The 11,971-nt window shown below is 38.9% G+C and overlaps 1 protein-coding gene across 1 annotated transcript in view; it reads left to right on the top strand.

The window, feature by feature from the left end:
* SNX10 (sorting nexin 10) overlaps positions 1-11,560 on the top strand; it is a 12,906-nt gene extending 1,346 nt beyond the window's left edge. The window contains exons 2-5 of the mRNA XM_028489470.2: positions 2,864-2,964; positions 3,544-3,642; positions 10,678-10,890; positions 11,346-11,560. Of these exons, the coding sequence (XP_028345271.1) occupies positions 2,864-2,964; positions 3,544-3,642; positions 10,678-10,890; positions 11,346-11,427 (495 nt within the window). The 3' untranslated portion in view covers positions 11,428-11,560. The remainder of the gene's footprint in view (positions 1-2,863; positions 2,965-3,543; positions 3,643-10,677; positions 10,891-11,345) is intronic.
* Positions 11,561-11,971: the final 411 nt, after the last annotated feature.

Below are 11,971 nucleotides of genomic sequence, written 5' to 3'. Positions count from 1 at the left end.
CGCGCAGGCTCAGCGGCCATGGCTCACGGGCCCAGCCGCTCCGCGGCATGTGGGATCTTCCCGGACCGGGGCACGAACCCGCGTCCCCCGCGTCGGCAGGCGGACTCTCAACCACTGCGCCACCAGGGAAACCCAGAACTGCTTTTTTTGATGATTGTGTTGAAGCCCATTGCCAGGGTATGCCTTGTATTTTGATTTTGTTTTGTTTTTACTCATGAGGTCACACCAGATATGCATTCTGTGTGGAAAATTATAACACAAGTATGTAAGACTAAGCATTTGAAAATGAAATGAAATTCTTTAGTTGCCTTTTGACTTCCTCTAAAAAATTTGTGGGTCCTTATGACACTTTATAGTAGGCATGAAATTTAATTATCTTCAGGGAGTTAATGAAAGTATAGATCCTTCTCTTCTACATAAATAACATGACGTGAATTCAGAAATGTCCATCTAAAACCAGAAATAATGTGTTCCACACATGTTATTTGGTGGCGGCTCTGGTGTTTCTCTGAGATGCTAATAAACTGACAATGAATAAATGTTCTTGGCTTGATAGATAGCAGAAACAAGCAACTAGATTTAGAGGAACTTAAAAAATTAGTGATCTCAGTGTAGCCTGATCCTGAAGAGGCTTCTACCTATTGTACGATTAGGAATGGGTGGGGAGACTGGAGAGTTCTAGTTACCCTCACTTAGATGCTGTACCCATAGAGCTTTGCAGGTAGAAAAGCTGGTGTTGAATGCACTTAAATTAACCTCAAGGGAAATGATACCAGGCAACTCCGAAGTTGTAGCATTTACTTGGAATTTTAAACTAGTGGACTGTCGAGGTGGGTAGTCCTTCATATATCCTCTCCTGAGCTTGTCCTGCAAACGAAGGACTTATAGATAGACCTTTGTCTGGTGTAGGCACCAGAGGGATCTCCAGTTATTGCATGCACAGTGATTCTGAGCAGAGAAATGAAAGGCAGTTGAACTGAACTCCACCTCTGCCTGAGGTTCAAGAGGCCCTGCAGTGGCCTGGTCCTCTCTGGGGAGAGAGCACTGAGAGGATACTCACCCAGGCCTTGTTAGGGCATGAATTCTGGAGTAAACGGCCTGCTGCCTGAGTCCCTAAGGGTCACGTTAGAGGGAGGCCCTGGTGTGCTTTGAAATCCACACACACAACATTATTATTATTATTATTATTTTTAAAATAAATTTATTTTACTTATTTATGGCTGCGTTGGGTCTTCGTTGCTGCGCGCGGGCTTTCTCTGGTTGTGGGGAGTGGGGCCTACTCTTTGTTGCGGTGCGCGGGCTTCTCATTGCGGTGGCTTCTCTTGTTGCGGAGCACGGGCTCTAGGCACGCGGGCTTTGGTAGTTGCGGCACGCGGGCTCAGTAGTTGTGGCTCGTGTGCTCTAGAGCACAGGCTCAGTAGTTGTGGCGCATGGGCTTAATTGCTCCGCAGCATGTGGGATCTTCCCGGACCAGGGCTCGAACCCGTGTCCCCTGCACTGGCAGGCGGATTCTCAACCACTGTGTCACCAGGGAAGTGCCACAACGTTATTATTGTGCCACAGACTCCATCCAGTGTGTTTGCTGCCGTATCGTCCTTGATGGGATTTAGGCCAATAAGTATTTTTGGAGCAAGTCTCTTAACCTCTCTGCATCCTGAGGTTCTTTGAATTTTAGGAAGTTCAGGAATACCAGGAACTGTGCCATACATTTCATGGGAACGGTTAGGAACTAATGTATACCATCCCTGACACTTTCCAAGGAAAACAGTGGCTGGGTGCTTATTAAGTGGTAGGTTGATAACAGTTTTTGAAATGATATAAATCTTGGGGGCAAAAAAATTTCCCATTTGGCAGTGTAAATATTATGAAATAGAATTTTGAAATTAATAGGCAGAATAGAGGTCTTCTTACAAAACCAACAGACAAATAAGCCAGTCTCTTGTTTTACAGAAAGGAGAAACACACATATTTACCAGCCTTGTGTTTACCCAAAGGAGAAGCATTGCTGTTTTGCTTTGGGTAGGGACTCTGAGGGTGGCTTTTTCTAAGTTTGCCTTGAGGTAGCTGGAAGGAAACCAATGTCTAGTAACTAATAATACTATTAAGAGATAACATTTTCCATGTGCATATTATCAATCCTAATAACAACAACCCTGTGAAATTGGGATGTACTATTTCATCCCTATTTTACCATTCAGGGAACTGGAGTTTAAGTGACTTGCCTTATAGCAGAGCCAGGACTGGAATTTGGGTCCTCCATGCACATACTCGTCCTGTGCACCACATGTCTCTTTTTACTTGATCACGCTTCCTTGCACATCTAAGTAGAGAAGGGAAATACTGATCTCTTGTTTAAAAGTGATTTCAGGATTTGGGGTGATTTGTGTGATCTGTGGCGATGGCCATATCAAGGACGCAACAGCTTCTGCGATATCATGTGAAGGACCAAGAGAAGGTGTTTCTAATCCCCAAAGCCTTCTCCACGGATGGATGGATGGGGTTGAATGCAGTGGATGACCCTGAGCTCTTATTGGTCATTTATTCTTCAGGATTTGTTTAATGTTATGATTTGTCTCTGAAGGGAGTGCTAATAGGTGAGCAGGAAGCTACTTCAGGACTCAGGGAAGGGCAGGGTCATGCCTTGCCCCAGGACAACACTGCTCATTTATGTCACCCCAGCTGTCTTCATGGATGCTATATTGGTGGGTTACATGCACTATTTGAGTCTGGCATAAATGCAAATGTATTTTTGATTTTTAAAATCCTACTTTAGATGAATATTGGGGTCATATAGGGAGTTATAGATATAAGAAAAGCATTTTTTCCTCAAGTGAGGCTTATATTTTTTGTTTTCTTTAAACAGACCAATAGCATGTGTTTTACAATGAAAACATCCTGTGTACGAAGAAGATATAGAGAATTTGTGTGGCTGAGGCAGAGACTCCAAAGTAATGCATTACTGGTGTAAGTGATTTAAAGAGTATATTGAGGAGACCTTATTATTATACTCAATATTTTAAAATTTGACATGCCACTATATATAAAATAAACAACAGTGATTTACTGTATAGCACAGGGAACTATATTCAATATCTTGTAATAACCTATAATGGAAAACAATCTGAAAAACAATGGAAAACACCTGAAACTAACACAGTATTGTAAATCAACTATACTTCAATTAAAAAATTGACATGTATTAAGATATATAAAATATGAAGGATTTTGTAGGCTTTCTTCTTGATCGCAATATATAGCTTTAGTTAGTATTTTTTGGCTACTGCATCTGAATTCAAAATTAATCACTTGAATTATACCAACTTGTATGAGTATTGACCATGAAAGTCCTCAAAAATGTTTAAAAATGTTTTTTCTTTAAGTTAATTGATTTTCTCGCACCCTTATTATCTAGTATAACCATATAATATGTATATAATAGTTGTGTGATAATTATCATGCACAATTTGCTTTCATTTTGAGGGATTTCTGTAACTAAACCACCTTAATTTGATGATTAAAAACATTTTTTTTCTTTCTCATAAGACAACTGCCAGAACTTCCATCTAAAAACCTATTTTTCAACATGAACAATCGCCAGCATGTAGATCAACGCCGTCAGGGTTTGGAAGATTTCCTCAGAAAGTAAGTGTGCAGAAACTTAAACTTTTGCAGCCAGATGGGAGATATGAGCACAGCGCTTTGCAAGAGTTGAGTGTCCTGTGATCAAGTCATGGAGAATGTTTCTGTTTCTAAAATGCTAGTAAGCTGCTCTGGAGGGACGCTCAGTAGTAGTTCATTTCCTATATTAGAGCACCATCTTGTGGCTCACATCACACAGTTCATATTCGGGACCAAACTTTCCAGAAAGAAAACAATAAACTAATTGAATCAGATTATATATATATATATATATATATATATATATATATATATATATACTCCCTTAAGCTATAAAGCAGAGCCAAATTGCTTGGGAGTTTAGCTGACAAAAGTAGAATTTGCCAGGAAACAAATGTGCCTTATTAAAAAGGCACTTCTTAGAAATTCTCTATATTTACAACATTTAGGATCGACAGACCAAAATCAGCTCTACGATGGGCTGCTAATACCCTTCTGAGCTCCTCTAAATGAATAGCTTAATGATACTCTTTGGAGAGAATGTTTATAACGGAGTATTAATTGGTGTTTGAATAGTCTCAGTGGGTTATTAACTCTGGGGTACTTGGTGATGGTTGGCACTGCAGTGAAAGTGACTTGAATTCACACTACTATAATTCCCCTTTTTTTCCACTCTGGAATGCTGGAATACCTACCTATCCCACGGGACAACACAGTGGTTTGCACACATACCCTAAGGCCGGACTGCCTGGGTTCAAATCCTGCTTCTGCTACTTATTAGCTGGGGACTTGGGCAAGTCTTTTACCTCCTCTGTGCCTGTGTTTGCCCATCTATAAAATGGGGTAATAATAGTATCTACTTCATAAGGTTGTCGAGAGGATTAAATCAGTTAACGAATGTAAAGCACTCACAACAGACTGACATATAATGTGTGGTATCCAAGTATCGGCCATTATTTTAATGCACTTAAATGAAATAGCTTTGAGCTAATTTTTCTATCTTCCTATTTTGTAGATAAGGAAATAGGATGAGTCCTATGACCACTAGTTAGTGGCAGGGCCCAGTCTCCTGAACTGTCTTTTTCTACTAGCTTCAGGATCTGAAGCCATCTCCTTTTGAGTTTCCTACACGGTAACTTTGAGTTAGCCTGAAATAATATACTGCCCTCTCCCCATATGGCTCACTCATCAAGGGTTTGGGTATTAAGTATTCACATGAATATTAACATTTATTTCTATTAGATTGATATCATGCTTTTCCTTTGAGGGGGTCATGGAGACATACAGAAACATCCAAGATTATAAATTGAGGGAGGGTCGGAAGAGAAAAAGAAGGCAGAGGAATAAAAATGACAAGAGACCAGAAGAATTGATTAACCGAGCCAAGTTCTCGGAAAACCTCACAGTGGTGTTCTTTAGGGTATCATAGGCATGACAAAGACCCAGTCAAGTTTCTTCTGCCCTTTCCCTTTGGGGATAGCTCCAATTATAATTGTCTGCATGGGACCCAGGTGGCTAATGGCCTCTCCCTTAAGACATGGTCCCCGCAGCCAAGTTTGCAGAGTGGCTTGTCACTCCAGATGCTGCTCAGGGAAGCTGCAGACTGGCCATCACCAGTGAGGCCTGGACAGAGCTAGTCAAATCCTGCAGTCCCCATAAGCGTTGGGGAGCTATGTGTTTTGGGTAGAGAAATCTCCTTATTTGAGATCAAAGGACAGCCTGTGTCTCTATATTTATGTTGCTGGTTAAGTGCAGGGCATGTGTTTTTCGACCAGGAATCACTTCACTGTTTTAAACATGACCTTTCCTCGCACGATTGGTCAACCAGATTCATGCCAGAGTGAGAGTCATTGGGCTGCAGAGGGGTTGTGCTTAGTTACTCTAGGTTGTTCTGGCATGCTGTGTCGTTTGGCAGTTTGCTGGTTGAATTTGATGCAGAGGTCATAATGGAAAGTATCGTGGGTCAGGGGCTTGAGAAACTGGGTTCCAGGTCTCCTGTGAATCTTGGCTTATGATTGTTTTCTGGCTCTTCGACCTTGGAAAAGTCACTTCATTCCTGTGAGCCTTGGTTTGCTAGAAAGAATGCAATAATGTAACACATGTATTGCCGACCTCATGGGTAGTTAAGTCATTCAGAGGATGGCTTGGAAAGGACTCTGCAAACCTATTTATTAAGTGATTGCTTTGGACCAGGCTGGGTACTGGGGATATAGGACTGCACAAGATGGACACATATCCTTGACCTCTTGAAGCTTCCATTCTAGTGGGAAGCAACTATATACATACCAGGGATGGCTAGATTCATTGAAATTGGATCTGGATTACCATCCAGAAGTCAAATCATGAAACGGACACCAAGTTCTCTTGTGATGTTATTTGTTCCATTATGGTCTGTGAACATTAGTCTCCAAGTGATGAGTTTCACATTAAAAATGAAAGCTGGTGCTTCTGCGTGGTTTGAACCTGAAGGAAGTAAGGAGTCTAATACCACACGGTTGGATTCAGTCCTGACCTAAATGCCCTGAATACTGTGGCCCTTCCAGTCCTCGCCACCTTCTTTTCTGTGCCCCTCAGATTCTGATGCATGGTCTTCATGTTCTTTGTCTAGTTTGTGTAGAAATAGCAACCTCGCATGTCTTTGCCCCGGGTACACCCCCTCTGTCACCCCAGCCTAAGCCCACTTTGGGAAACTGGATGTGACATGCAACTCAGCCAGCCATCTGTGTCCTGACCCCACCTTGCTGTCCTCTGAGGCCCTGTTGGTTACCCATTAAGTAGGGCCACCGTTAGTAGCCTGTACCTTGTTTGTAGAGCACTTTCAGAACTTGAGAGGGAAACACCACAGCATTAAAATGTGAAACATGCCTGTGTTGTAGATTTTTAGCAGGTATTTTTAAAACTGATTTTTAGGTAAGTTTTGAAGTTATGAACTAAGAGCGCTATATATGTTCAAACCCTTTGAAACCAAAATGCTGCTGTCTCTGTGCATAGGTGTATGTCTGTAATACACATATATATTTTTTCCATTTTAAGGTCATTTGTGAAGTAATACATAATTAATAGCAAAGTACATATCCAGGCCACTCTTCATAGAGGAATTAGAAAGTTGTTTCTTTGCCAGGATATCAAATAAGAGTAATTTATACTATTTTTTTGAATACTGGCTATGTTTAGCTTTTTACATGTTTTATCTCAATACTTAACAACGTTAGGAGTCAGGTTTCATCTCAATTTTATAGACAAGGAAATTATAAGAAAAGTAGAAGCACTATAATAATCCCAGGAACTGGCAGGTTTATAATTAGAACTCTTAAATGCTAGCTAAATTTGGTCAGTATGATTGTGAGATTTTTCAAATATATTCATTTTTCCTCAATCTTGGCTATACTCTCCCTTTTGGGTCCCCCCCCCCCCGGTTACTTTTAAATTGTAAGTCACTTTTACTCATAGTTATGAAAAGAGAAGTTATAGACGAAATGATAAACTCTGTTGGTAAGTTTCTAACTATGAAATTGGCATTCCTACTAATTTTCTACCTTTGATTGCTATCACAAATGGAAGCCAGCTTTCCTTCTTTACTGAATCCACCCCATTAACATAACTACATGTACCTTACAATGTAGACTTTTGTATTACAGTTTTGTATTTCTTAAAAATTTAAGGAATTGAATAAAAAAATTATTTTTGCAAAAGGATACCATGGAAACATTACAGCTAGTTTTATACACACACACACACACACACACACACACACACACACAATTTTTATAAGTCTTTGTGTTCAATAGAGGGCACCACAGCACAGATCATGAGTGTCTTCAATGAAGATTTGTAGGTTTTATTTTTTTCTCATGGTAAGAGGTAAACAGGCTGAATTAACTTTTTTTTCCTACATCAAACTGCTAACCTTCCACACGCTATACAGATGTGTATACATATCATTATATTGGGTTCAGTAGACTCAGGGCATCCTTAGTTAGGATTACATGGTTTTGCATAGCTATATATATTCTCAGCTGAACCGATATATAATACACCTAATAAAATCACGTTGAGGAAAACAAGATTTTCAGCTGTGTTTAATTCAAGGAAAAACAGGTTTTGCTTTAATTTAAAAGTTGGTATGGAGAAAGGAATAACTTTTGACTTGTGTTGTAAATATCCTTTCAGAAATTCCTTCAAAATTCTAGAGGCTATTTTTTGTTCCTTTTATAAGGGCTTGAAAATTGTATACATTTATTTTTATGGAGGCTTATAAAGATGACATTTTATTGACTGTTTTACAAAGTACTCTTTTTTTTTTTTTTTCCGGTACGCGGGCCTCTCACTGTCGTGGCCTCTCCCGCTGCGGAGCACAGGCTCTGGACGCGCAGGCCCAGCGGCCATGGCCCACGGGCCCAGCCGCTCCGCGGCATGCGGGATCCCCTCGAACCGGGGCACGAACCCGCGTCCCCTGCATCAGCAGGCGGGCCCCCAATCACTACGCCACCAGGGAAGCCCACAAAGTACTCTTTATATTAAGTTTGAAGTTGATTTTCTGCTGTTAGATTTGTTGGTGGAAAATGTGGCACAAGTATGACTAAGGTAAAAATAAGGTTTAAGATTATGATGGCAGTCACAACACTCTCTGATATATATATAATAAACCAGATATTACTTAAAATGAACTAAGTATGCTCACTGAACCAGATGGGAAAACACTCTAAAAATTTTGTATTTTTAATTTTGGAATGAAATACTGGACTGACAATAAAAATCCTAAATACAATAAAAAAGTATTTTTGCTTATTTAAAACTCATACCCATGGAGTACGGTGGCATAAATTTAGCCAATCAGACAGAAGCAATTCAAAAAACCTAAACTGTGCCTGGCACATGTTTTTGAACTCAGGGCCTGTGTGGGTGTTCAGATGTTCCCTGAACATCCTTCTCCCAGTTCAGAATTGTAAGCTGGGTGTGCCGGGCTCCCTCTGGCTGTTCACCTGTGTGTCCTCCAGATGGCAGTATTAAGCAGAAAAGAAAACACTGGGCAATGAGTCTAATGCACAGTAAAATTGGAAATTGAATTATAGCTCAAGAAAAAGGACAGTAGCCTTGAGGTCCCGATCAACCTGGACTCTGATCACTTTTGTTTGCTGTACCCATGTGTTAGGTCACTAGCAAGTTAATAACAGTGTGTGACCAGTTCAAGGCTCAGTAGAATTGCTTTAGACATGAAATAAAGCTAAAATGAATTTGTGTCCAGTATCATTGGCATTAGTGCTCATTACTTTTGTGGTGTAATGCCTCAAACCATCTAAAATCAGTTTTAAAGATTACCCATTATTTTATAAAGAAAATACATTTCCAACAGAAACAGAGCAGTAAGTATAATCCTATGAACAGTTACTTGTAACATCGCTGGCAGGAAACCACTGACAAAGGACACAGGAAACACTCCGTTCAAACTTCACAGCAAATGCAAGGTAATATTAATGGGTCGTTGCTATATAAATCTTCTCTTGATTTGAAGCATTTAAAACAAGAGTGGTAAACATTTATAAAGGTAGAAGATAAATCTCGAAGAGTAGTAAAAGGGATTTACTACTTTACTCCTTATACTTGGTAAATTAATCTTTATCATGTGATATGGTCATCTTCTGAGGGCACCCAGGGCAGAGGACATGGAGGGAGTGTAAATATTTAACTGCTTTGCTTGAGACTTTGCCTTTTAAAAAGGCACAAAGGTTTTCCTTTTCCTTTTAGTAGGTCAGTGAAGAATATTTCTCAAACTACATTTGTAAGCCTATTTGAAGCAAAGAGGACAGCTAGATTTTGGTTTTGATACTGTGCATTTTTAGACGCTTGCCTTCTTGAAGCAATAATTGTTTTGTCTGGAAGAGAAGGAAATATTCCAGTGACCTTGGATTTTAAGTAAATTGATATGAATGGCCAAAAGAGATTTACTTATCTAATTACTTTTTTTAAAAATGCAGAATATAAAGTAAGTTTCATTTGGTATGAAATACATACTCTTTTTCATAGATCTCTATATGAAAAATCCCATGTTGGACAGAATTACACTTGGGTTTCAGTGTTTCAGTTTTGTCCCCTATATCTGGTCTTAGTGTCTGTGTTATATCATTATCGAGCTATTAATAGAGACTAAATTATCCTACATTAAAATCTTTGCTAAAAAGAGAAAACCAGTTTTTATTTAAATATAAGGGTATTCTTTGACATGCATTTCACAAAAAGACACATTCACTGCTAATATGAATTTGAGCACGTGCAGATTTTGCTACAGGGCAGTTTTTCATTCTCCATGTAGTTCTGATGCACCTGCTGAAATTTGTACTCTCTTTGTAAACTTTGATCTTGCATGTGGGAAGGCTAGTATGTACTTATTACAAAATTGTCATACTTTAATTACATATATGGTAAAATGGGCTGGGAGCAATTTTATTTAGGGACTCATTTTAAAATAGATAGGTAGTGCTGCTGAAGATTTTGTAGAAATTTCTAGTCAATCTTAAGTATTCAAAAAAGCCACCTCTCAACTGAGCCCTTGTGAACATGTATATAAGCATCCTTGTACAGTTTGAAACTGTAAGACATGCTGAGAAATCTATTGACTTTTCAATATAGTTTTTAATAGTTGTTGAAAGTTTTGATGTTTTATGACAGCCTAGCCAATAAAGATCACAGAATTGACATGCTGGTTGGCAGTAAATTTTTTAAAAGCAGAATAAATTTCTGTGACTATCTAAGCAAAATATTTCCATAATTAATCCACATGGTCATAACAGATGGTTAAATTGAAGAAATGTCCTTGAAGTTATTCTTTTAACAGATGTTCTTAACTATTAGCTTCATGTTTTTACTCACCTAAATTTCCAAATAATCGAATAAAAGTTAACATATGCTTTCATCCCTTTAATAGGCAGAGTCGTAATTGATGCCAAGTTTGCCATAGTAGAGAAATTACTTCAGTGGCACATTTCTAATGTTTTTCTCTTTCCCACCCTATAATTGTCCATCCCCGTCCACTGGTCATGTCTCCTTTTTTCTTTTACATAGGGTCCTACAGAATGCACTTCTGCTTTCAGATAGCAGCCTTCACCTCTTCCTGCAAAGCCATCTGAATTCAGAAGACATCGAGGCATGTGTTTCCGGGCAGACTAAGTACTCTGTAGAAGAAGCAATTCACAAGTTTGCCTTGATGAACAGACGTTTCCCTGAAGAAGAAGAAGAAGGAAAAAAAGAAAATGATATAGATTATGATTCAGAAAGGTATTTCCTTGCATTTTGATTTAATGTATACGTATTTATATAACACATCGTGCACATATGCGTGTGTATAGATATATACACACACTCCACTTTTTTGTTGATGTAATACTAAGATAATGAAAAAATTAATTGACTGAGATTTTATTGAGCTGTGACAGCTCATCATAGTACTCTTCACACACACCTCCACACTGAATTAATGAATGCAGTAGAAATTCAATTATCTGCATTCTGATTATGTGACTTTCATTTAGTCAGACTTGAATTATTCGCGTTTAAATTATCTAGCTAAAAAAATATCCAACTGCACTCCAAATGGCTAATTAAAAGTCCAAATTTCCTGTCTCTCTCTGTGACTGGAGATAATTAAAGTTCTCCTCTGTTACTCAGGCTTTGAGTGTGTTGTGAAAACCAATTTCCTCTTTTTATTATTTTCCCCCTCTCTTCTTTTCCAGTTCATCCTCTGGGTTTGGACATAGTAGTGATGACAGCAGTTCACACGGATGTAAAATGAGCACAGCTCTGCAGGAATCCTGAAAAATAATTCTAATGTTACCATTTTAGGAATAGCAAACTGTGTCCAGTCATAGAGCAGAAAGCTTGCTAATAATATATTCTTACCTAAAGCTCACTGTCATATTAAGTATTTAAATTCGTAAAGATGTTGTGTTGTTTATTAGTGGTATTTTTATGTTGTCCTATTTTGGCTAAGCTTCTGTAAAAAGCTAAAAGCCAGTGAATGCAGTAGTCTCCTTGATAGGCGCACGCTATTGGTAAAACAAGATCCTACACTCAAATGAAATGATTTATATGTTTAAAAAAACCTAGTTGGCTTTATTGCATTTTAAAAGATAGGTAAATAGGTAGCATTTGAAATCCAGATAGAGCATTCCTTCTTGTATCACTGGGGCAGTGTTAGCATAAACACAGCAGGTATGGTCTTAGCCACTACGAAGACTTTCGGCACAGACCAGAATGCCTCTCTCAAGACAGGCGGCTGGAATTCTGTGGGTACCTCCCCTGCCTGGGAAAACGCTTACTTTTGGGGTGGTTGATTGAAAAGTTTTAAGAGTGTTTAATC

Source organism: Physeter macrocephalus, chromosome 5 (assembly GCF_002837175.3).
Source record: "Physeter macrocephalus isolate SW-GA chromosome 5, ASM283717v5, whole genome shotgun sequence".
NCBI classification, from domain to species: domain Eukaryota; kingdom Metazoa; phylum Chordata; class Mammalia; order Artiodactyla; family Physeteridae; genus Physeter; species Physeter macrocephalus.
This window is presented reverse-complemented; position numbering and strand designations above follow the sequence as displayed.